Source organism: Chenopodium quinoa, unplaced genomic scaffold (assembly GCF_001683475.1).
Source record: "Chenopodium quinoa cultivar QQ74 unplaced genomic scaffold, ASM168347v1, whole genome shotgun sequence".
Classification (NCBI taxonomy): Eukaryota; Viridiplantae; Streptophyta; class Magnoliopsida; order Caryophyllales; family Amaranthaceae; genus Chenopodium; species Chenopodium quinoa.
The window spans coordinates 424,879-452,760 of NW_018744878.1; the positions used below are offsets into that span (position 1 = coordinate 424,879).

Sequence of the window (27,882 nt, forward strand, 5' to 3'; positions counted from 1 at the left end):
GATTTCAGCCCTGAAAGGACATGCTTACATTCTCATCTTATAAAAGCCTTAAAACATGTTAAAATGTAAACTAGGTGCTGGAAGTGCAAATTTTCATTTTTGTTGAATTATATCATAAATACGAAGTAATCAATAAGGTAATGTGTTCCCTACATTCTGCAATAATAGTAAATCGTACCTTAATTTCTTTACAAAATCAATGCATGATTGATTGATATATTCATTGTTGATCTTCATCTCCCTTCTTAAAATCACATAGTGAAGTGTAGCTCACACAAAAGTACTGAGTATTACATATAATTAGCCTTGTTTTTTCCAAAATTTATGAGCTTTTTAAGTCCAAGTGCTACAATCTAAGGTTTTAATGGCGATAGTATGTCGTGAAATTGATGGTACATGTACATGGGTATTTGTGGATCAAAATAGAAACTGTCTTCATCTAAAATACACAACAGAAGATTACTCTCCCACCAATCATACATGCCTTCAGGCAATAAAACAAAAACTAAAAAGTAAGACAGCACATCTAGGAAAGATAATAACCTCTGCTATATAAGTTGTGAAATATTAAAACAAAATCAGCTACCTGTTATGCTTAAAACATTCGAAGCCATAAATATCCAAGAGTCCAATTTGTATACGAGAACTCGAATCTTGCCCAATAGAACTATTAATCTTCTCAACAAGCCTGAACAAGTCCCACAAAACATAAGTTTCAATCTCCAATTCCCCAATCACATCTTTCCACTACTTCAAAATGGAAAGCATACCAATCAAACAGACGAGAATAAACAGTCTTAGCCAAAGCATCACGACTAGCCAAAGCAGCATTACAATCCAAGGCTTTGATAATGGCTCCCTCACGAGTTTGAATCGATCGTGTACAAAGTGATGCCAGCAAAAGATTAACATCACACCTGTAAGAGCCATTGCTATTCATTAGAATCAACTGAAAAACATTGCACTGCAATCAAAACAAGATAGGAAACCTATTTTTTAAGATGGGTACATAAAGTTGGTACATAAAGTTCATCTTTTTTAACTAAGGGTCTTTTTTACAGCAGGCTTAATTTTTGAAAACTAACTGCAGATGCAATAATAATTTTTTTTAACAGAATCTCAGTTTTCAGGTTCATCTGGCTTGCACAAAAGGTTCATATTTTTTGTCACTTGATATGTAGTTATAAAAGATTCTAACATCTTTTCTATTTAGGCGGCATTTGGAGGAAAGTGTTTTCCACTCTTTTCCAACTTTCCTTTTTTGGTTTAAACCAGATGAAAAAAAGGAAACCAATTAGGAGGAATGCCACTTTTTTGTCAAGATTGCTGCATCTTGCTTAGCGACTCAACGAGATGGAATTGAAATGGCTGTACAACCAAACAAAGGAAAAACAATCTTCAATTACACAATCTTTTAGAATACGTTTTTCTTTGAAAATTGCTTTCAGTTGCAAATATTTTCCGTCCAAACAAACAAAGTCATAAAGACCGACTCCATTCTTTAAAACTAAAGGAACTTTTCAAAGCTGAATGTTCATGTACAAGTAATAGATCTTATACTTGTTTTAAGAGATGTACTCACACATAGCTCGGCAAAAAGAACTTACTGAAAGAGGTCAGCAGCCATCTGAAGATGCAAGCTAGATGTCTGGTCCTTTATTATTGAAGAGTCGTGCTCTTTTCCAGGAGAAAATTCTACATTACCCAAATGCAGAATAGCAGCCAATGCACGAAATATTGCTTCCTGTTCAAATAACAGTTTATCAAGCAAACTGAAGAGCAAATAATGCAAAGATTGCAAGCAAAACAAAACCATCATAACCTGTTCATCCTCGCTTATACCAACAATGGTCATTGCCCTTCGCGTTTTCATGTATTCAACTCTATTGCTAACCCCCTCTAGCTCATATATTTTACTTTGATTTAAATAGTGAAATTGCCTTGGATCTTCCAGCTTGTACTTTTCAGAATCCTGCTTACAGATAACATTAAATGCTTCAACTAAAGAAGGAAAAAGAATTCACCCACATAGAATCGACTTGAGGCACATAAAAATGCAATGTCATAGTGATATTAAGGGAATCAAATGTCTTCCTCAATCCTTAATGAACAATTACGTTCAATCAATATATGTGAGCTAAAACAAAAGACAGCATACATAGGTCGTATCACTTAAATGATCACTCATTTAGACATAGATAACAAGGCTTATTGGTGAACAACAGACCAACCACAAGCAACCCACACCAGATGAATGATCTAAAAGGCTTGTGAATTTGAAGGATTCTAGTTCTACCAACCAAAGACAGCAAACTCGAAAAAGTATCTCATGCAGCATCCTACTACACTTGGCACTAACACATTAAACAGCTACTAAAGTATGGAGAAGCTATGAGCACTAGCTCCATAAGGTTTTAACTTGGTCATAGAAGGAAATAAGCTCCATCCTGTCATCTTGACAAATATAGGCAGGCATACATTTAATCCCAATCATACTGACTCAATTTTTTGCTTCTCCAAAGCTCTTTGCTTCAGGATTTTTCTGGAATGTTCTTGATACAGTATGTAGTGCAATCACTATCCAACTTTTTTCCTTTTTTAAAGTCAGCATTCATGGCTAGAACTCCAGTCCCTAAATTTGTTGTCCATTCAGCAAGTCATTAACAAATTTAACAGTGGAGAAAGAGCAACAGGAGTAGATGAAAGCAGAGTAGTAAAGAAATCAACAACTTGTCACAAAAAAGATCACCGCAACATTTTTCACCCCCACTCAGATGAATAGAGCAATAAATATAGACTTGTTGATCCAATAACAATATACATGCTACATTAAGACAACAGGATATTGGCACTTAAAATCTTGAACAAACCATTTTAGAAAATCTTCTATTTCATATACAGTTCTTTCTCCTTCATGCAAGTACAACAAATTGGTATCACAAACAATGGAGTGTAATGCTTTATCACCACTTCCACTTCACTACTCCTATAAGTATTCCCACAAACCAAGTAGCAATTCACTAGTAATGACAAATGAACAGAGCAACTAGACCCTCAAACATAAAGCTCATGGAATCATCATCTCTGTACAGAAAACCGTAGATGTTAGCTATCTCATCTGTAACACCATGACCTCTTGTCTACCCAACACACCCAAGAGATGAAGAATAGCTACTTAAATAACCTTCCTCCTTGCTAAAATAGCAGTTGCAAGGAAGAATAGAAGAAAGAGGTATCAAGGCCTTAAATTAGCAACTTTTTCCCACATAAAAAGCCAAGTCTTGATCAGAACAAAGCATTATAACAGAAGGGGAAAATAATCCAATATTATTCTAAGCATGGGACAAACAACATTCAGATGAGAAATGATATGGCAACCATTTGTATCAAACAATTCAAACAAGGGAAGGAGGAAATAAGTATATAAGTAAAAAAGATAACCGGGAAAGGAGAGAAAAGTAGAAAAGATGGAAAGCTCACAGAACTACAAGTATATTACAAACAAATATATAAGAATATTAATTGTACATAATCTAGCTATTTTTGCCATCCAAAGCACCATTTATGTTTATTTACTTTTCCTCCTCTTTATTGGCATAGGAAGGGTTCTATAGCAACAATAAATGATTGGGAATTAACACAAGGCATGTGACAAACATAATCACAACTCAGAAGGTAGTACATTACAGAATGACGAACCTACTAGATTCAAGAAACCTTCAGCAATTGCTAATAGACCTTCACAGTCATCAATGTCAATGAAAAGTCTCAAAATTACCTCTCTAGATGCGCAAAGTTGGTAAAAGCAGTGATAATTCCTTTCAGGATCTGTAATTTGAACAACACGAGACCGCTCTAAAAGATAGGTTCTAATTGCAGCACCAGATATTCTACCATTATCGTCAAATTGTATCTCAACAAATTTGCCAAAACGACTGCAAAAACCAATGGAGAAGAATAACCAACTTCCGGTAAGATAAAGTAAAACAAGATAAAAAACCGGAAATAGAAACACAGTTAGAGGAAAAAAAAAAAAACCCACACACACACACCAAAAAAAAAAAAAAAGGAAAAAAACGCTAAATTACTGTTACTTTTTAGAGGACCAGAAGTTCTAATACTAAATTCTCAACAGATTTGTTTTTGTCACATGGCACGGCCAACAATAGGTCTCTAATAACCCAATCAACTAAGGTTAAACGTAAGAAATTTTCACTGCTGCACAATTAATTACTGTGTAGTGGCATATTCAAAAACAACCCCTTACATAACCATGATATACCTAACAAAAGTTTACTGCTTCCAAAGAAAGACCAATCATAAAAACCCTCCATTCACTGAAAAATTCATAATGATGGTTAAGTATACAAGAAAACAATGCGCAAAGCCTCATATTCCAAGATACAAATTAATTACAATCAGCATGATGTCTGTTAGTATTTACATGAAAAACCTAGCAAAATGAAAGAAAAAAATATATAAATATTCAATTTCATATAAGATTAAATGAAGTAAAGTTGAATCCTGAAATTGAATCTGCAGAGTGAGCAGCTAGCTCAAGTACAACGCATCAAGTCCAAATAACAATTCTTAGAAGAGCCATAAATACAAAAACCACATGTAACTACCAAAATACGGTGGCCTGTCCACAAGCATAAAAATCAAATAATCCAAGATTTAGTAAGCTCCCAAAACTTGACAAAGTTGTTTAAGTAATGAGGAATAACACAACCCTAATTCCAGGTAAGATTAGAAAAGCACTATCAACAAAGGGGGAGAATTCAAGTATGTGGCTTCAGTCATATTTTGATCAGTAATCAAAACCTATAGCAGCATAAAGCTACACTGATGGCGCAAATCCATTTTTTCAGGAAAAAGAACCAACATTAAGAATTCCTATTTCTTAGATATTACTATCTTAGGATGCTAAAGAAAAGGCCAAGTTACAGTCAAATGTCAATTGCTAGTAGGCATTCAGTAGCATCTAGTTCAACCAAATACCATCAATTATTTTTTCACTAATGTATACGTGGATACCAAGTATAATACAGCAAAAATCGCCTACCAATTACTATAGTGAAAATCTAATCATCAGGTAATCAGGTTTACACTCTATATGCCAATTTCCATTTAAGGTCATAGCTTAAAATCATTACCAAGGTCAAGCAGCTAAGTAAACACCCATCAATGTTTTAAGCACAAACCCAATTTTTTTGTTTTCTATGCAAAATCAATATTAAATATTGAACATCAACCAACTATCAAAAATTGCAATAAATATCTCTGCGGCAAAGGGATAGACCCATTCATGCACATATATATAGCCAAACCCATTTAGCCTACTCCCTTCAACAATTTACACCAACTGCCGAATTAGTACAAGGTTGAAAATTGAAGGAACGATAACAAATAACAAGTATATGTGGAAAGTTGCATACAATGTCCTAGAAGACAGAGATTCTTGACCAGGATCATCCACATAAAAGATTAAATACTCCCTCTGTCCCTAACTATTTGCTGCATTTGATTTTTTGCGGTCCCTAAGATATGCTTGAAACATAAATATCTCTGATTTTATATGCGTAAAAATTGTACAAATTTGATATTCTTAAAGAAGACGTTGTAACGAATCTAACAAGACCCCTCTTGACAATATTTCTTATAGATTAGTGAGTGAGTATTTGTGATCAAAGTTTTTAGACTTTTTAATGTAAAAAAACACAACAGGGGCAAAACAATAGGGACTGAAGGAATGCTCATTATCACTAACTAAATTTGCAACTCCCTATCATTGCTCCCTCTGTTCCCTATTACAAATTATTGGGTCAAACTTTATATACTTCGACCGTAAATTCTCATTATTCTATAAGAGATAATATAGGGTCTTGTTGAAGTTGTCTCATTGTATATTTTATTAAAATTAAGTTTTAATAATTTTTAAGCATATAAAGAAGGAGGTATACATGTTTTAAAACGTATTTTGGAGACCGTGAAAAGCCAAATGGGGCAAAAAGATAGGGACAGAGGGAGTAGGTAATAAAGGTGCTCACATAATTACCATAATATCCTTTCTAAAAATATAAAATTAATGATAGCAAGGAAAGATTCCAACTTTTAACTATTCACCTTAGCATGAAAAACTGGGGAGAATAAGTTCCAACTCAAATAAACACTGTTTACGAGTAATTATTCTTTCTCCTCTCCTCCTCTCTTCTAGGGTTTTTCTAAAATCTTGGTCGCTTAGGCCGGAAATAGTATAATTTTTTTCCCTTAATTTTCTTTAGTTTTGCAATTTAGATCTCAATAAATCTACCCTAGTAGTGAAGATATTCGTCCATCTCTCGTTAGTTTTTGGTAGTTTAGTTGTTTATTTATGTTTAGGGTTTGTTTGTGTGTTTGGGGTTTATCAAAAAGGTAATCATCTTTTGCCCTATTGTCAATTTGTTGGTAAAGATTTGTTCGAAATAGCAACGGTTATCAAGTTTTCAAATGCGTTCAAGCGAATCAAATGAAAATCATCCTTACGACTACAACAAATCGTTAGACCGTCTCTCCGAAAATGTTGTATATTCCAGCGATGTGTGCGAGAGATGTACCACAGTGCAAGATCTTTTCAACGATCGTAGCTTTGATGAAGGAAACCCTAGTTTGATTCAATTTTATGTATTTGTTAATGTAGATTTCATTTGTAGATGTCGGATGGCTTTTTATTAATGAATTGACTTGTTTCAAAAAAAAAAAGATAAACACGATTTAATACAGGAAAGTCCAAAATGGCAGATAATATCTAAGGACGTCAATTAAGTTCCATTAAAGTTAAAGATGTGCAATGCATGGATATAGAGATAATTGGTAAGGAAACTAAGTTAAATTCACATTAAAAATAAAAAATAAATTAAATAAAAAATAAATAAATAAAGACTGTAGGAAAACCACATATATGACACAACATATAATAGAAATATACAACAAAAAAAGTTACCAAAGCACAATGTGCACACAGACCTTGAGTTATCATTTCTCACAGTCCTTGCATTACCAAATGCCTCCAAGAGTGGATTCGACTAAAAACACACACCCAAAAAAACATAAGTTAGCAATTTGAACATATTAAGTGAGACATGCAATACATCAAGCAAAACTCCAGCTATCGAAGGAAGTCCACTTGAAAAGCTGACTTAATGGCTAGAAGTGCGTGGGAGTAGCTACAAGAGCTCCTACAAGTCCCAGTATCTCAACTACTTTACACGAATACAAAAATGAACATCATCAAATTCATATTTCATACTTTCAGAGTCCTCCCTAAGTGAAACAGAGGATCAAATAAACATAAATTTACTGCCAAGAGGGGTGAGTGCTTTTATTTCCTTTCAAAACAGGAATCATACAGAAAATATTAACAATTAACACCCTAAAAGATGGAAATTCATAACATTAAAAGAAGACTAGTTGAAGACATACTTCTAGAACTTGCTGCTCAACTGATCTTTCACCATTAGAAGCACGGCCTCCCATATAAGCAAGATACTGCATGATTAGTTTTGTCGTCTCTGTTTTCCCAGCCCCGCTTTCTCCACTGACCAATATAGACTGGCTCCTATGCTCATTAATCATTGCTCTGCATCGTGAAGGCCATTCCAAAATCCAATTACATCATTCTCTGAAGTAATTTACAAGTTAATCTGTCTATGAGGGCCAATCCAAGCGCCAATCATCTAATTCTTATAGTTAAAATTCCACAAATGAGCATGTCTAATATCTATGTTTTATTAGAGGATACCTATATGCTGCATCAGCCACTGCAAAGACATGGGGATCCAGCTCACCAAACGGCGCTCCTTTATATTGTTCCATCATGTGCACATTATAAAGATGTGGAAGTTTAGTGAAAGGATTCACGGCAATCAAAATGCTTCCTGTGTAAGTCTGAGACAAACAAAAAAAGAACATGTAAACAACAGGACAAAATTGCATGGGAGGTTATCCCAAAAATACTGAATTTATCCATAAACCCATACCCCCCTCCCAATACATGTCTCTTTATCCTCACTAATAAAGAAGAAAATCATATATTGTAATGTTGCACATAAATCACAATAAGAACAGAAACATTTCAGATTTTTTTTTTATATATATATATATATATATAGAGGATTTGATATAAAGGATCTTAAAATAGACCCACAAGCAATCCGTCGAATTATGTATGCTGTGGTCACCATGTTGTGACATTTCAGGTTTCAAAACAGCTATAATATCCTTTTAAATGTCCACTGATTTTATCATTCCAAATCCAGCCTCCTCAAACCTCCCATCACAATCAAATTATTAATATTATGCTACATACTTCAAGAACATAGATAAGGTTTGTAAATATGGCAAAAGAATTTACAATCTTATATAATCTCCAAATGGCCCTTATTTAATGAGTTGCCCCCTTGAATATATTATTATTTTAGTCACATTTCATGGAAGGAAATAGGAGTGAAAGTAAGCAAATAAAACAATTTAATACAATCTGATGACATAATAATTAATGCCTCCTTAATTACAAGTAATCTTTTAAGGGAAAAAGAGTATATAATAGGAACTACAAGAGTATGTCATTCAGATAATATTTATTTCAGATACCATTACAGAAGTATAAGAAAAGACCAAGAAATGCAATTAACTTACATATATAGTGTCTAATGCATATCTTCTCTCTAGATTATATAGAACTCCAGGCTCATTTAAGTACGTCAATTTGGTCATGTCATCGACTCCACCAAGATCAGCATCTGGATCCCTTAAAAGTAACTTTTCTGGGGAAGATAGAACCTGACAAACAAAACCAAACTCGCTAAAACTTGGAGAGAAATTACAGATAAATGTCCAAGGTAGAAGTGTAAAAACAAATATATCAAGATTTGTAATTAAAGACAGACAGTAAATTGTTAGTCTACTTATTAATTTTCAAATTTCCAGTTAGCACTTAGGAATCTTTCTTATTTAAGGCACTTGTGATTTTTCTTATTGATAATATAAACTTGCCAATTTGTCTTTGCCATTGATGATAGAACCGCTTACATAAAGGGAGGATCTACAAACAAATAAACAATTCAAAAAATTTATAATATATGCAACTTAAGTTCCACATCAAACAAGGGCATTCCGGGAAAACTGCATGAGCATGGGACCGAAATATATTTAGACACACCACTTAACATAGAAAATTTGGGTAGAAAACAAACCATATCATTCCTCTTCAACAATATTACCAGATGACAGCCAAAGTAAACTGCCACGTAACTTTCCACCATTCAAGATTTTTAGAACTGACATTAAGGCTATTAGTACTCCAAAGATACCAGGACAAACCCACTCCATTGGTACCATGAGTTCATAGACAGCTTACAATACGACAACAAATGGCAGACTATCTCACTGTTAAGAAGACGTGTGATGCACTTCAATTGCATTAAATCCCTACTGGCTTAGTACTAATACTGAAATGGCAATTTAACTACCATGTTGGTTCATCTCGATTGCATCAATGACTTACTGCTTAAGTAACTCTTGAAAATCTTAATTCTTTGTAGGTAACCAAAAGAGCACCTCCTCGCTTCATACAACACATGCAGGTAGCACCAATACCATCGATAAATCAAATCCAAACCTTACACCATACACCGTACTTTTTAATCTTAGGATTCACACCATTACGAAATATTAAGGCCACACCACTCATTTGATTGATCCATAAAATAAGTCAACAAGAGCCAATCAACATGATTGGCATTCTACATACGTGCATCAAAGGACAGAATAATTAGTTTCCCATTACACAATATTCTTTCCCGCACAAATTTAAAACACTGCATTATCCCACATTAACTAGTCCGAGGCATAAAGTCGAAAAACTGATTCCAATAATACGAAGTTTGTTGCCTATTGTGTTTTAACAACAATGTCCATTGTACTTTTCATTGATTGCACTCGAAATGTAGTCCACTAAATTCATCATAATCAATATTCTTCGAATTCAATTAACGACTAAACCACTAACTATATCTCACCAAATGCGTCACAATTCGCAAAATTAACCAGTTCAACTTAAAATCACCAACCACCAGAAGTCAATTTCAGCTCTCCAACTAATTTTCACTTTTGACATAATCATTGATCACACGATTCACACCACAAAACATAATTATATTAACTTTTTATACATAAATTATACCAGAAATCAACTTTAACTTTTATAGAAAATCAGAAAATTCAAAGACAAAAAGTAATTCACCTTCTTTCCAGAAGAAGTAAGAACTTGAACATCCTTTCCAATAAAATCAATGACTTCAGCTGGAATCCAAGCCAAATCCTTATCTTCAACCCAGACATTTGCGCCTTTTCGAATACTACTCATTTGTAATCCTTAAATTTCAACAAAATACTTCACAATTAACTCCACAATTTCCTCAAAACATCAAAAACCCTAGAATTCGACAGTTTTCCAGTGGAATTGCAAGTTAAATTGGGGGAAATTGGAAGTTGAATAAACCCTAGAGGAGAGAGAAAGGGGGTTAAATTAGGGGCAAAGTTGTGTGAAGTTCCCGCCCTCAAACACAAAACAAATGGGCAAAGACATACGAAACGGAAGACGAAGAGAGAGAAAATTAAAAAAGAAATAAAATTAGAGAATTGTTCGTGTGAGACACGTCAACATTTTTGAAATTTGATTGAAATATTCTGCAAATCTTGCTGCCCGTTTTGTTTAGACTTTGATTAAAGGATGATGTGGTCGGTAGCACGGTATTAAAATACGGAGTTATTACACACGATATCGTACTCCAATAAATGACGATTTGTTAGGGGTTTCGATCCAGTAAGGCCCTTCACCTTTTTTTTTACCTCGTAAATAAATAGATAAATGTTGATGAGGTACTAACAAGACATGACATATTTGATTAATAATGCGTAGTATGTTTGATTAATCCATAATTACATACCATAAGAGTTTATTTCAAAATTATAAGAAAAATTGCTCGAAAGAATCCGGCATTTGCCTCATTCGCCCAAAATAATCCCACGTTTCGATTACCTTTTAATAATCAGACCTATATACCCTATCCGCTTAAAATGGTCTCGAATGACTTGTAACCGGTTGAGTATGTAATTATTTTTTTTCATTAAGTTCAATTTACACGTGTGACCACGTGATTGGTTAAAAAAATATGTTTGAATTTTAATTTTGTTTTAAGAAATGATTATTACTTCCTTCGTCTCTTTATTACATGCCGATTTCTCATTTTGCACGGGAATTAAGAAAGTTAAAGATTCCTTAATACTAATAATTGGGAATATAAATATGCATGTTAGGTTAGAGAGAGATAGAGAGAAAGAAAAAGTGATTGGGAATTAGGAGAGAGAAAGTATTGGGGATTGATGTTAAAGAACAAAAAAAAAAGGAAAAAAGGATGACAAATCATCAAAAAGAGAATAATATTGTAGAAAAGTACAACCTATAAATAAAAACACACACTTAATTTTGGTCACCCCAAAGAAGAATACAGGCATGTAATAAAGAGACGGAGTGAGTAGTATTTAAGAGTAATTGACTATTTTAACTTTTTAATCAAATAATAATAATATAGTAGTAGTAGTAGTAGTAGTAGTAGTAGTAGTAGTAGTAATAATAATTAAAATCACACCCAGCCTCACAGCGACCCCAACCATCCCCCCCCTACATTGGCCCAGCTTAACGTGACCAAACCCCAGCTCCCCCAGTCAATTGGCCATTTGTCAACCTCCTTCCTCTACCCCCGTCCGTTGCCACTACAGCATCACTGAAGTCAAGGTGTGGGGGGGGGAGAAGGACTAAAATTAAGGGCATGGGAAGGGGATTGGAGCCGAAATCGAGGTGTGGGGACGGGAAAGTGGCCAAAAGAGGGATGAGGGAAGGGGATGGGAGTTGGGATTAGGAGAGAGAAGGGGTTTTCAAGGGTTAGGGGATGGATTTATGGTCGTCTGTGCTTTTTCAAAGCACTACCTACTAGGTTTCCTTGGGGGGAGGGGAGGCGCTGCAACAACTTCGGCATTAGGGTTGGGTGTCTGGTGGCAAGATATGCAGGATAGGGGACTCAGGCGACAAGGATGGTGGCTGGCGGCTGGCGCAGCTGGTGTGATGGTTTTTTAAAACATTAATTTTTTTTTTCTTAAAAAAATTAACTCTTTGTTTACATAACCGGTTGGTACCATTTTGAGCGGATTAGGTATAAAAAATGGATAATTAGAAAATAATCGAAAGATGGGATTATTTTTTACGGATGAGGCAAATGTCGGATTATTCTGAGCAGTTTTTCCAAAATTATAAAATCCCATCATGTCATTTAAGAGTTGACATAAAAGAATTGATATTTATCATACTTTCATTTCAAAATCCTATTCCAACCCTTTTTGGCCTAGGCGCCTAGCAAGCTTGATAATATATTGTGAGTTTGGACACCGGACTTCATTCAAAGGCTGAAACTCGATTTTATATCACCTCTAGTTAATACCCTTGATAAAATAAACGTGTCAAATAAAAAAAGGGAAGTAATATTTTGTGAAAAAAATGGGTGAGTGACTCACGTTGAGTTCAATATATTTCACATTAATAACCTAATATATGACATTAATAATTTAAAATACCCATGTCATATTAGATTACTATTGTCAGATATTAGATTGCTATGTTAGATTATTGTTGTCATATATTAGATTATTAATGCCAGATATTAGATTATTACTGTCGGATATTATATTATTAATATCAGATGTATTGGACTTATGGTGAGTTCAGTCTCATGCAAAACCTTTCCATATTTTGTTTGAACTTAGATTAGATTATTCGAAATTGTTATTTTATACACTGTATGAATTAACTTTTCTGATATAAAATTTAAAATGAGCTAAAAAATAAGATGAAATAAATTGCCATTTAATTTTAATTATCTCCATTTTGAAAGCTCATGTACCAAATTGAGAACACTAAATTAATTATAGTGTTCTCATAATTCCTAATTTTCACTCTCCTTCAACATCTAAATTAAGTTTGACGCTGTGAGAATTGAGAACATGGTTTTCTTTGCCCAAAATCAATCAAACTTGTGCATTTTTTTTGTTTGTAAGATTATAAAATATAATTACCCATTTGAGTGTATCAGAACTCTTAGATTTTATAATGTTTTGTTTGAGTTAAGTACAATAGTGGGGTCTAAGTTTTTAATTTTTTCACCTTTTGGGACCTATGTTTTTTTTTTCACCGTTTGGGACCTCATGTGCAATTTTCGGTGTACATTTAACTAGGTTGGGTTAAATAACTTAGTCCCTTAGTTAAGAACTTAGTCAGTTAGAAAGTTGGTAGGGAAAAAAAAAAAAAAACTTAGTCCCCTATAAAACTTAGACCCCTAAAAGAATTTTTCTGACTGATTTGATTGGTGGCCTTCCAAAAAGAGACACGTGTGTGTTTGGGGTATTGGAAGTGTATACAAGAAGCTTCATTTTGGTATAAATTTAAACCAGCCTCATAATCGTATAATCAAATAGGTATAGTTGTTCATATATGCTACGGCTCATTGGTGGCGTACTTTTAATCTACTCTTTATGGAAAAATACACAAAAAAATAAACAAAAAAAAATCAATTCTACAAATCCATAAAGTTATGCAAAAGTTTTTAGTTTTTATCTTTTATGTAAATTGATAGAAGATAAAATTAACAGAGAAATATATTAAATCCTAATGGAATCCAATCTGATCTATCTATATCTATACTAAAACAGAGGATACTCAAGCTACAACTTGACATATGGGCTCTATAATTAAAACTTTTCCCGCTCATTTTCCACCCCTAAATATATCAACTATATATTATTATGATGATACTGCAATTCATTATAAACATGTACATTCTTATTAAACGGATTCATTTTAGTATTTTTTTTCTTTTTATGATAACAATATCATATTATTAATGGATACAATTATTCATTCATAAATATATAAGATTCATGAATCTTTATTCTCAAAGATGCATATAATTTAATTTCTTAATTTCAATATGAAAAAATCCACGTTGAGATATGGATTGTAACTTTGTTTTACATTGGGAGGAAAATACTATCATCTTTTTTTTTTTTTTTGATGGAGAGAAAATACTATCATCAATGATACTAAAATTCCAATTATAATAAGTATAACTTAATTTATAAAAGATGCATATAGTTTTATTATAGTATATAAAATGTGCATATAATTTTATTCTCAAATAATGCATTTTATAATCATTTGTGCATATATAAATACTAGGTTAGTTATCGTGCCATGCACGGTAATTTCAATATTTATCATTAATTTAATACAATTATTTTACTGTAAAAAATAATATCAAATTGCAAAATAGGATGAAAACTCTGTAATTACGATTTTTTTAAATCATTAAAGAAAACGGAGGATGAAATGCATACACGACTAATGAAAATAAATATGGATTACATTACAAAGTTATAGATAAAATTGCATTATTGTATTATATGACTTTGTTCCCGTCATAAAATAAATAAATAAATAAATCTTTGTTGATTGTGTAAAAATGAATATACTTGCCAAATAGAAAAGAAATATTGTTCTAAAGTAAGTATTAAATTAAATACTTCTAAAGAAGCTTTGGAAAAAAAAAAAAAAAAGAACATCTTTTTTGAAGGAAAGCTTTTAACCAGGTTATGACAAGTGTCATTTCTGATTCCGCCTTTAGTATAGGTATATTGATACATAGCATGGATCTCAATATTAAATCCACGTTTGGCAGCAATATGATGGATTATACATCCATATATTTAAGTGTTTTTTTTTTATTATTATTTTTTTTATATCTTGTTTTTAAAAAATTTAGTTATGGATAAAAATTTATAAGAAAATTTAAGTATCTAAGAATCTAAGATATAGCATTGAGATAAAAGTAAAATGTCTTATAGTATAATTACAAACTTTTGTAAAAAATCAATTGTAATAAATATAGCACATCAGTTGTAACTTGTAAGGTTCTAAAATGATCCAAAGTTACCTCAAAATAAATATAACTTATCATGTTATGAACAAAAATTTTCCTTAAAATGTTTGATGTACACTAATAATATTAATGTATATTGTGTGTACATTAAAGTTTTTGTACTTTATGATATGATGTGAGCTTTTTTTATATATGGTCTCCAATAAAACTACACGGTTCGCATCATTTGGTCTCTACAACCCGTTTTGTGTGCGGTTGACCGACCACACCTTGTGGCCGCTTGTACATTTATCAGACGAAATAACTCCTATAATACTGGTAAAGTAACCCCTGTTATACTGTGTGAGTAACCCCTATAATAACCTTGATCGAGTAACCCCTATAACATTGACGAAATAACTAACCCTAAAGCAGTAAAATCACATATAAAAGTTGGTGTGATCTGTATTAAATAGACAATTTTATTTATACTAGGCTAATTTTTATTTGCGTTGAAATACCTTTTGATTATTTTAGGGGGCAATTTTACAGCGGATATATAATATTATTTATCATATACCTGATGTTTTAAAAAGGGTTTGTGACTACATTATGAGATGGAGAGATTATGTTTCATTATGATTAAGACAAAAATAACCTGAAGGGCAATGTACTTAGTATTAGTCTATTAGATATATGTGAATGGGCTTGATTTATTATGATCTGAAAGGGAAAACATGATCTAAAATCTGAATATGTAAACAGAAAATTTAGGCCTTATTCATATCTTTATTTCTATTATTTTATATTCAACAATGAATTGAAAATATTAATTATGTGATAAATGGATACACATTATCATGATTAACATTGTCATGAAATTAAAAATAATCAATTAAGGTAAAAGAACTTCACTATTATACATTAATCTAATTATTGTATAAATATATAACAATTTTTTGGCGCGCAGGCCACACCGTGTAGAAGGGGTTACCTGAATTATTCAGTTAGGGATTACTTGAGAGGTTCTGATAAGGGTTACTCGAGGGATTCACTCGGTCAAGGATTATTTGAGGGGTTACTCGAGTTTTTCGGTCAAGGGTTACTCGATTAGGGGTTACTCGATCACGAGATACTCGGGCAGGGGTTACTCGATCAGGGGTTATTTAAGGAGTTTGGTAAGGGATTACTCGAGTAATTCGATCGGGGGTTACTTATAGAATTCGATCAGTGATTTTGGTCAGGGGTTATTTGAGGGTTTAGTCAAGGGTTACTCGATCAGGGGTTTCTTGATTTGAAGTAACTCAATTAACCGAGTAACTTGTGTAACCCCGACAACTCGAGTAAACCATGACCAAGAAACTCGAGTAACCCATAACCGTAAGAATTAATAGTTGAACTTTATAAACCGTGCAATTGCACGGGTTCTATACTAGTATAAAGATTAGAAAATGAGGACAAAATATATCCTAAGGCTCCCAGTTAATAATTAAAGTAATCATTCAAATGGAATATATCATTTTTTTTTTACAAGACGAGCTACAAAAAAAACAAACAAAGACAATACAAAAAAACCTTAAAAAGACCATAACAAACACTGACGACGACGATTATGAAAAGCCAACCAATGGGCAGGAGCAACCCACTGGCGAGGAACTTTCCGGATTGCACAAGCTGAAAAACTGAAAATGATGTCCCTAATATCCCGAATGAGCCAGAAGCAAGAAATGTCATGACATTCATCGTTACGGACCAGAGACAATAAGGTCCAGCAATATGTGTAAATCAGCAAACTTCCGAAACCCCGACGACGCGCAGCCTTAAGAGCCCATGAAGAGCCTGAACCTCAGAGTGGAGAGCAGAGGAGGAAAGGAAAGCTCTTGTTCCACCCCCTATAACCGTATCCGAACCCACAGCACGAAAAACCCAACCTGCTCCCGCAGAATTATCATGAGCATTATACGCTCCATCAACAACCAAACAAATCCCATAAATAGCATCCGAGGAACCTTGAAGACACAAAGGCAACCAAGAAGGCCTTTGATTATAGTAAGTACCAGGAGTAGAAATTTGCCTAAAAGCCTTAAAATCCTGAACCGCAAGCCCCCTGGAAACCCAATCCTGCATAATGTGAAGGACAAAAGCATGGAAAATCACAGCCTGTCGAAAAATCTTATGATTACGGGCTATCCAAATTGCCCAAACAAAAGAGATCAGTTTTGTCAAGAGATCCCAAGCTTTACTCTTCCGAAGTAATAACACCTGTTCAACTAACCATTCAGCAAAAGACGTATCCTGATGAACAACTAGAGACTGAAAATCAGGAGTCGTAGACCAGAGATAAGAAACAAACGGACAATCCCGAATATATCATTTTTATTTCATGCGTAATGTAAATAATGAAAAGGAATTAAGAATTACGGAGTACACTGTACATACATTATACAGAAAGTCAGAAATGATTCAGCGATTCTACAGTTTACGATATCTTTATTTATATCGAGTATCAACCAAATTATTAAGGACATATAATCAGGAAATATTTTGATAAAAGATACGGAGTAGTACTTTGATATGTACATATATTTATGTAATTATGTTGCATGCTAGCTAGGAGCTTAGGACTCCAGGAGTACAATCAAATTATGTCGTACTCCATAATACTATAATAGAATCATAGTTGTATATGAGTATGTATTTATTTAACTAGTAATTTTAAGCTCAAAACAAAAATAGATGGTGTCAATATTAAATGGGTTGATAAACCATTAACCCAAATCTAACCCATTTATTAACCGGCTTAAAAACCCTTGACTTCAACCTAACTTGGTTATTAAACGAGTGACCTGGATAACCCTTTTACCCACTTATTTTATATATATATATATATATATATATATATATATATATATATATATATATATATATATATATATATATATATATATAAAATGCGTCTTTAGTAGTTCATGCAACACATCTATATCTATATCTATCTATACTTAGTCTATATTTATATCTATACTCTATACTTAGTATTTAAAAACACAAACTATCATCCTCATCAAGCCACATGTTAATTTTATTTTTCACCAATGTCACATGTCACGTCATTTAAACTTTTTTTTTTTAATCCCCTTTCTCATTTTTTTTTTAAAAAAAAAACACTTTAATTTAAATACATGTATGAAAAAAAAAATGAATGTTGTTTGCATGGTTCACTTTCCCAAACTTAATATCTTCTACAATTACATTCAATTTTTCACCCCTTCTTCTCCTTTATAAACTATTTATTTTTATAAAATAAAAAATTATATTGTATATCTATAAACAACCCGTGTATTACACGGGACAAAAGACTAGTATATATATAAAGGGGAGTTTTTTCCCGAGTTTTTAGAGAGCCACGTAGAATCTAATTTTCTCAGCGCACCATGTAGGATTATAAATCTTAGTAGTAGCCAATTAAATAACAGATTATTAATTTCTTTTAGAACTAAATAATTTAAATGTCATGTAAGCAAAATTGGCGAATAAGATTTTTAATTTTAAATTAATTAAATATTATATATTATCTTTTAATATTAGGAATTTTATCTAAATATATAACAAATTTTAGGCTCATAAATACAAAAAAAAAATAAAAAAAAAAATCAAACAAACCGTGCATCGCACGAGCTTCATCTAGTTTATGATTATTATGGAGTTACTTTTATTTTATTTTTATTTACAGGTGAAAAAAGATTTCATAATAAAAGATAGTCAAATAACAATTACAAACAATTCTTAAGAAAATAAAAATTCTAACACAAATAATTTAGACTTAAACAATTTTTATCCTATTACACATACAGATAAAAGTACTTCAACCGAAAACAAACTAGTTTAATTAAATTAGGAAATATTCTCAAACTTTTATCATAAGATAGTATTTTATATGAGTAAATATTAAAAAGATATAATTTCTTTTTGATGCAAATATTAAAAGATACAATTTTGATATAGTTAGGATAATTAATTAAACGTACACTATTACACTTTTGGTGTAATCCCAAGACTTTTATATATACTAAACAAAAAAATCAAGTAGAATTCAAAATTATTCAACTTAAGATTTTGCATATGACTGTATTTATACTCCCTATATTCTCTAACGACTAATTTTTTTGGGTATTGGATCTGTGTTTGTTGAAAAAAATTGTTCCTAATTGCTTTGACAGGATTTATGAAGGGTGTTTTTTTTTTTGAAATTTTGACTTTTACCACCTTCAAATAACCACTTAATTGAATTTACCACCTCAAAAAAAAAGATTTACTTTACCACCACCAAAATTTCCAAAAATTCGATTTTACCACCAACTAACGGATTCCGTCCATGAATCCGTTAGTAGGGCCCACCTTTTGACGGTTCTTCTTCATCTTCCCCGATTTCCATATCAACCCAGCCGGCAACAAAATTAACACACCATGGTTGGTCGGAATTTCGTGTGGGGGCAAGGGAGGGGTCGGAATTTAGTGTAACCTAGGGAGGTGATCGGAATTAGGTGGTGGTTAGGGTTTTAGGAGTGCGGAATTTGGTGGTGGCTAGGGTTTTAAGAGTTGTCGGAATTAGGGGGGATATATGGTTGGTCGGAATTTGGTGGCTAGGGTTTTGAGGTCGGAAGTTGGTGAAAAGGGGGTCGAAATCCGGTGTGGGGGCTGTGGCTGTGCGGTGCGATGCGGTGGTTGTGGATTAGTGGGGTCGTTGGTCGGAATTTCGTGTGGTCGGAATTTCGTGTGGGGGCAAGGGAGGGGTCGGAAGTTGGTGGTGGGGTCGTTGGTCGTAGTGATTAGGTGGTGACTAGGGTTTTGAGGTCGGAAATTGGTGGAAAGGGGGTCGAAATCGGTGTGGTGGTTGTGTGGTGCGGTGCGGTGGTTGTGGTTGTGCGGTGCGGTGGTAGTTATTAGGTGGTGGGGTCGTTGGTCGTAACGGTTAGGTGGTGGGGGCTGGTAGCGGCTAGGTGGGGGGGCTGGTCGTAGCGGTCAGGTGGTGGGGCTGGTCGTAGTCGGTCCGGTGGTGGGGTCTCGACGGTGGCAGCAGCCACCAATTGATGGATGAGGTTTTTTAATTTTTTTTTTGTTTTTTTTTAATTTTTTTTCTAAAGCTTACCCAATAATATGGTGACACGTGTGCAAGGTAGGCCCCACTAACGGATTTATGGACGGAATCCATTAGTTGGAGGTGATTGGTGGTAAAACTGATGTTTAATTTTTTTATGAGGTGGTAAAGTAAATCTTTTTTTTTTTGGAGGTGGTAAATTCAATTAAGTGGTTATTTGAAGGTGGTAAAAGTCAAAATTCCCTTTTTTTTTTTGCTTTGACAGAATTTATGAAGGGATTATGTTTTTATCAAGGGATTATGTTTTTTGGACAATATTTAATGTTAAGGGACTAAGTTTTTACTCAGGTGAGTTAAGTTACCGGATTCTTAACTCTAGGTCCCAAAAGGTGAACAAAAAAACTTAGGTCCCAAAAGGTGAAAAAATAAAAAACTTAGACCCGAACAATGTACTTAACTATGTTTTGTTTCCTTGATTCCCAAAAAAAAATGCAAAAACGAAAACAAGAAAAAAATGAAAAAAAAAATACAGTAAATCCATGCAAGGGGCAGCCGACAATGAACATAGAACAGTCCATAATTAATCAATTAATTAATTATTAAACAATAATTAAGAGACTTCTTCATCTAATCATCTCCTTAAACATCCAAATATGGTATTGGGTTTTGCTCCTCACATGAGATCAAAAAGGTTACTTTAGAAACTCCAAATCATTAGCCACTTGATTATCATTCAGCTTGATTATCATAATAACAAATTCCATTTTTTTGGTGTGAATCCATTAACTCTACTCACTTTTATTTACTTTGGGCTCTTACTGAACCTTAACGCAGTAGACTAGTAGTAGAGTCCTAGCCCAAACCTTCTCAACTACCCAAAAAGTATTAAAATAAGAAAAAATGGAATCTAAAAATCCAACCTTTGGCCGGTCTGACAATAAAAATCCAACCTTTTAGTAATATCAGAAATATCCAACCTTTGCCCCCCAACCTTCTCCAACAGATCCATTACCTTTTGATGACCGTTTTTTGTAAGTTATGTGGCACGTGTCAATCGTTAATTGGTCAATAGTTTTTTTAATCATTAAAAAAAAAACCACCAGCCACCTCCCCCAGCCCCCGCACCACCCCATCCACCTCCCCCACTCCCCGGCAATTTCCCCCCACCCCAACCAGCCCCACCATCGGGGTCGCTGGATTCTGGCGATCTCCCCCCACCCCCACCCCTTGCCGCAACCTCCCCAACCACCAAAACCCCCTACAATCTAAACCCTTACCACCACACCAAACACCCTATTCGACCCTCCCAAACCAGCCCGACCCCTCCCCGAACGTCCCCACCCGCCCGCCGACCACATACCGACAACCTCTGACCCGTTTCCACCCCTCCCCACCCTAAACTCGACCCCGGTTTTCTAATACCCCTGACCCGTTTGGAGGTTGTGGGTTCGATTTCGGGGTTCTGGGTTCTGGGTTTGAGTTCGGGGTTGTGGGTTTTGGGTTTTGGGTTGTGGGTTTGAGTTTGGGTTGTGGATTTTGGGGTTCTGGGTTTAATTTGAGTTGGGGTTGTGGGTTGTAGTGGTGGGTGGTGGGTGGTGTCGTGGTACTAGGTGGTAATGTTGGGTGGTTTCGTGGTGCTAGATGGTGGTGGTGATAGGTGGTGGTAGTGATAGGCTGGTGGTGATAGGTGGTGGTGGTGGTGTTGGGTGGTTTCGTGGTGCTAAGGTGGTGGCAGAAGTGGTGGTGGTGTAGAGAGGAGAGAGAAAGAAGAGGAGTGAGAAGGAAATTAAAAAAAAAATACACTTTTTAACCGGTTTAACAAGTTAAAGGTCAAATGGACCTGTCAAAGAAGGTGGGGTGCAAAGGTTGGATTTTTTTGAGATTAACGGAAGGTTGAATTTTTATTGTCAGACCGGCCAAAGGTTTGATTTTTAGATTCCATTTTTCTTAAAATTATTTCGATAAAGGGGTATTTCGAGCATTACAATTTTGACACCGGTGTTTTACTTTTACACTTACAAAAATCTTGTGCAATTAGCTTAAAAAAAAAGAAGAAGAAGAGAGATTCATGTGTAAGAGCCCAAAGTACATAAATAGATTCATATATTTGACGATTCAGCTCAGTTCAGTAAACCAGAACAAGGCCTAAGATCATGTTTGATTGGAGTATTTTTTGGGGTGGGAATGAATTTGTAGGGAATAATTTCAAGCGTTAATCCCCTAGCTTGAACCCCGCTGTGATCATACACTAAAGTACGGTGGCGTCCAAAAGGGAAGAAGATAAAGCAAAAGAGTCGCCAACAAGTTTTAGGAACTTGTAAACCGTTCACAGGGTGAAGGTTACACCCCTTAACGATCCAAGAGATCGTCAACTCCATAAGGTCTTGAACCAAACAAGGATTCGGGGATGAAGGTACAAATCCAACCTAAAAGAGATTGAACCTGCCCTAATAATAGGCCTCATACTTTATTCTGATCGTATTCATGTGCGCTTTCTGACTAACATACAATCAATAGGATTAACCCTAAACCTATTTAATCTATGTTGGTTGAATTTAATGCACAAATAAATCTATTATTGGCGATCATTTGAATTATAATAAAATTAAATATAAAATAGATTATTAATTATCTTATTAAGCGTGATTACAAGTACAAATTCCCTTTAAACATGCATAAAAGCCGTGAGCAATAACAATAAATATCAAGCAACATAATAAATAAATCATCACAATTATTATAACAAATTATAATTAAAATAATCATGTTCACAATAATTATAAATAATCATCAATCATAAAAATAATCATCATAACAATAATTATAACAATCATAATATTCATGTTAAAGCATAATGAAAATAGCAAGATCCTAGGCATGATACTAACAAGATTAATAACAAACCCTAGCATGTCACTAAACAATAAAAATCAAAGCTTTAACCCTAACATGATACTAACAATCACGAATATTAGGAAGAGAATAAGAAGCATCGTAACAATCATATTTGATATTAAATTTACCCTAAACATGATACTGGGAATCATAATAACAATCTAAACATGATTTCTACATCATAATATCAATTAAACCATTAAAGTACTTACTTGGATGCCTCATACCTCTTTCTAATAACAAAATACACACGTTAGTAACTTCAAGGAAAATAATAAACAAAACAATTAAACTAAATAATTGAAAGAGAGATTTGGGACCAAACCCTCAGAAATTAAACCTTTCACGTCTAGGGCGAAGGCAACTTCGAATATGGCTAGATGTTTCTAGATCTAATGAATGCGGAATTTTGTATGTAAAAGGTGAGTTTAGAAAAGAGAGAAAGAGGAAGATGGTGAATGAGAAGAGAATGAGAGAATCGATGAATGAAAACTGGTTGTAGGTGAAAACTAGTTAAAACTGGTTATCGAAAACGGAGTTTTTAATACGTTATTTATAGAGAAAATCAGCCAAAAAGATAAAATATCAAAACAGAGCATTGGCGCACAGAAAACAGAGTTGGCGCCAACGCTGGCTTATTGGCGCCAGGCGCCAATGCTAGCGCCAGGCGCCAGAATTAGCGCCAGGCGCCAATGCCTGACGTTAGGCGCTAATTCTGTTTTTGACGCGTTTTCTAAAATCAGATAAATTTTGCCGTATAGGAGGATAAAATCATATCTTTTCCTCAAAAATGTTTTTTGATTTTAATTAAAACTCTGAAAAGTCAACAAAAGTCAATTTATCAATGCTAATTGAATTAGGAATGAAAAGAACCTTCTAGAGGAATCTAGAAGACTAAAACCATTCCTAATTGCATTAGGAACGATAAATCATATTAGGCCCTCCCCTAGATCATTGGGCCGCATATAAGGCTCAAACCGGGCCCAGTTCAGTAAATTAGCCATAACTTCCTCAATATTCATCGGAATTGGGCTTATAATATATCGTTGAAAAACTCTTGTCAAGCCTTATCCAACTACACTACTATTGGGCCCATATCATGGACCAACCAAACTGGATTGTCTATTTTCTTAAAATAAGTTTTCAAAAACAGAGAGAAGAGAAAAGACATTAAAAACTATCCGCAACACTAAACCTTCCACACTTTCACTTCATTCGATTATGATTCGACGTGAAAGGTACTCATCACTGGGTTTGGTTTTGGGGAGACACAAATGGGTGTCTACAGAATTCAATTAAATCATGTTCAATTAATTATGATCATTAATTAGTGTGCAACTCATATATATGAATGATTGTATTTGCTATCTTAAAACTAATTGACTAATGTTAGTGAAAATATATAGCATTATGGTTACTTGTTAGAATCGTTTCAATGAATAGTTTATTACTTATTTAATTGTTATAAATTATATTTATTGACAATAAAAGATATTAATGGTCAAAATTCTATATCAGCATACGTACTTGGCATGTTCTCATTGACTGAACTCAGTTGAACTGAGCTGAGCTGAACTGAACTGAACTGAAATGAATTTTTTATAAGAGAAGGAAATTAGGAGTTGAACTGAACTGAACTGAACTGATCTGAACTGAACTGAACTGAATTGAATTTCAACGTATGAGAACAGACCCTTAGTCAAATGAAACACTTGAATAAAAACGAAGGGAGTATCTACTCAACAAAATATGACTACAAATAAAAATGAGGGATTATGTTGACTTCCATATCAGCGCATAAGGGTATTGGGATATATCAACATCTACTCATCCATTTATTTTTTATTTTTTTGACAACGGAAACAAACAAATTACATATTAATACTAAAGTTAATAAAGTTAACCGCCGCTTCTCCAGCTATCAGATGAGCTCTTTGAACGCGCTGACAGTCCGCCTTGTGAACACTACAGACCTGAAAGGTTGAGCCAAGATGCTGAATCTTGCGGATGAGCCAAAGGTAATCTATGTTACCCTGGCCATCCCCTCGAAGGAGGGAAACAATATTACAGGAGTCAGTAAACACCATGAGAGAATGAAAGCCATTATCAAAAGCCCACTGTAACCCATACAAGCATGACAGTGCCTCCGCATGTAAAGCTGAATAGTCAGCCCCGAAGTTACTTCCACCAATGATCCGATCATCCCCCGGGTCATCATTATCCAAGCACCACCCCATCCCGGTATGTTGAGAATCTTTGAACCAAGACCCATCAATTTGCATAGACAGTAAAGCACTCCCATGAGAATTTAGACCAAGTCGAGCTACAAAAAACCCAGGCGGAATAGGGGAATCACCAGCACTCCAGACATCATTTGGGGAATTCGCAAAGGCATCCGAAGCTACAAAAATTGAATGTGATTCCATTATTGCGGCGAACTGTGAATCAAATGGGCGTGATGCCGACGAGTCCTTAAAGACTCTGGAATTTCGATATAGCCACAAACTCCAAAGCGTACCGACAAAGGTACCTAAGCGACTACTAGATGGGCCATCCTGACTAATAAAAAGTCGGATATAGTCTAGGATCCAATCTGAGAGAGAAAGGTCTCCATTAAATTATGAGCGGATGCCAAGGCATCCACCCCTCCAAACTAATCGTGCAGTAGTGCACATTCTGAAAAGATGTTGTATGTCCTCTGATCCTGAACGACAGAGGTCACAGAACACATCTTGAATCGGAACACCCCTGTGATGGAGCTGAACCTTCACTGCAAGAGCCCGGTGTAGCAGTTTCCATAAAAACAACTTCCATTTAGGTTGTATTTGGAGAGACCAAAGAACTTTCCAGAAGGAATCAGTACTAGAAGGTGTGGCAACAGGAGAAAGTTGTTGTTGAAGCATTGCATAACCTGTTTTCACCGAGTATGATCTAGATGGGGTGCTCGCCCAGAACCGGAAGTCTTCCTGAGTCGTATCAGGAACCTCCATTGCAAGGATTGTGGAGTCCGACGAAGGAACAAACCAGTCAACTGCCTTAGTTGTATACCACAACCTTGTGTGAGGATGAATAAAAAAACTAACCATTTGCGCAGCAGAACTTGACAAAGGAATTCCGGGTTTGAACTTTGGAACACAACCATTGGCCCACCTGGTCGAACCAGCCAGGGTGGAGAGGCCATTACCAATCTTCCAATTGCACCCCTATTGCAAAAGAGTGTCCGCCTTAGGTAACCCCCGTAGGCCATACGAAAGACAACCAGAAAAGGTACGACTATTGTGAGGATTGTTGGACAGGAAGGTGGTACGCGCTCCGAAAACTTTGGAAACTAGCAACTATGGGTTAGAAAAAAGTCTCCAAACCTGTTTCATAAGCAATGCATTGTTTAAGGAAGACAGACATCGAATGCCCAGGCCACCCAAGCCATGAGGAAGATGCATAGTATCCTTATTAACCCAGTGCATACCCTTAGTGTCTGAATGTGCCCAGAAGAACCGCATGAGCAAGGAATCAATTTTCCCAGTAACCGAGACAGGTAACTCATAGCAAGCGAGAACATGGGAGGCCATTGCTACAAGGATAGAGTTGATAAAAATTAACTTTTGCGATTGTGACATCCGGATAGTATTTAAACAATTAATCCTTCCAACGATTTTGTTGATTATGAACTGGAAGTGGTCCTTATTTTTTCCCACAAAGTCAATAAGAGCTTCCAGATGATGATCAAACACCTGAACAAGCTTCATTCGGAATATCGATTTGAAACCTGCTTGAGAGGAGGAACTGATATTCGGGCGAAACTTAATCAATGACTTTGACAAGTTTAGCTCTTCTCCTGAAATCTTCGTAAACCGTTGGATGATCTGCATGATATTAGTACATGAAGTAGACGTTGCCCGGAAAAAGATGAGCGCGTCATCCGCAAAGAATAAATGCGAGATGGTAGGGCTCGATCTAGATAGCTTAATAACTTGAAAAAGCTTCATATCCTGACCTTGGTGCAACAAACAAGAGAAAATATCCATGTAGAAAAGAAAAAGATAAGGAGAAATGGGATCACCTTGACGAAGACCACATTGTAGTTTAAAAGGCTCTGAGGTTGTGCCATTGATCAAGGATTTGTAAGAAACCATGGCAAGGCATTGCTGGATCATTTGAAGCTAACGTGCCGGAAACCCATAGGCCTTTAAGACCTGCAAGAGAAAACTCCAGTGAACTCTATCATAAGCTTTGCTCATATCGATTTTGATTGAGGCAAGCTAATTAGTGCCAGACTTAGAACAATTGATTTTCTCCATTAATTCATGACTCGACAAAATATTATCTGTCATAACACGTCCTTGTACAAAGGCGTGCTAAGAATCTGAGATGAGAAGAGGAAGATACTGGCGAAGCCTGGCCACCAAGCACTTAGAAGCGCATTTGTACACTGTGTTGCAAAGGCTAATCGGACGCAAATGTCCCATCTCTGTTGGGGTACCAATATTTGGAATCATAACAAGGAGATTGATTCCACTCTTTCAGTAGGTATCCTGTTTGGAAAAAACTTAGAATGCCTGAAATAACCGAATCACCACTACATCCCAGTGAGTTTTAAAGAACTCGACTGTGACTCCGTCCGGACCCGGAGACTTAGAGTTCCCTAAAGAAAACATTGCAGTTCAGATCTCAAAAGCAGAGAAAGGCCGTTCCAAATTAGCGAGTTGAGAGGAATTAAAACGAGGAAGATCTGATTCGCGAAGGACGATATCAATTTCGGGATCATAGGGAGGCAAACTATCAGTCTTGAACGTTTTTTTCAGAGACTCCACAACAACTCGCTGAACATCTGTTTGCCCATGTTGGAGCTCTCCCAGATCATCTAACAACGTGGTAATCTCATTT

General features: G+C 34.9%; 1 protein-coding gene across 1 annotated transcript in view; it reads right to left on the minus strand.

Annotated features, from left to right (window-relative positions):
• LOC110705368 (myosin-15-like) overlaps window positions 1–10,736 on the minus strand; it is a 33,283-nt gene extending 22,547 nt beyond the window's left edge. The window contains exons 1-10 of the mRNA XM_021883216.1: window positions 10,283–10,736; window positions 8,677–8,820; window positions 7,781–7,926; window positions 7,462–7,618; window positions 7,006–7,064; window positions 3,779–3,935; window positions 1,823–1,972; window positions 1,608–1,744; window positions 771–917; window positions 587–688 (exon numbers count right to left, since the gene is read on the minus strand). Coding sequence (XP_021738908.1) covers window positions 587–688; window positions 771–917; window positions 1,608–1,744; window positions 1,823–1,972; window positions 3,779–3,935; window positions 7,006–7,064; window positions 7,462–7,618; window positions 7,781–7,926; window positions 8,677–8,820; window positions 10,283–10,405 — 1,322 coding nt within the window. The 5' untranslated portion in view covers window positions 10,406–10,736. The remainder of the gene's footprint in view (window positions 1–586; window positions 689–770; window positions 918–1,607; window positions 1,745–1,822; window positions 1,973–3,778; window positions 3,936–7,005; window positions 7,065–7,461; window positions 7,619–7,780; window positions 7,927–8,676; window positions 8,821–10,282) is intronic.
• Between the last annotated feature and the right edge of the window lie 17,146 nt (window positions 10,737–27,882).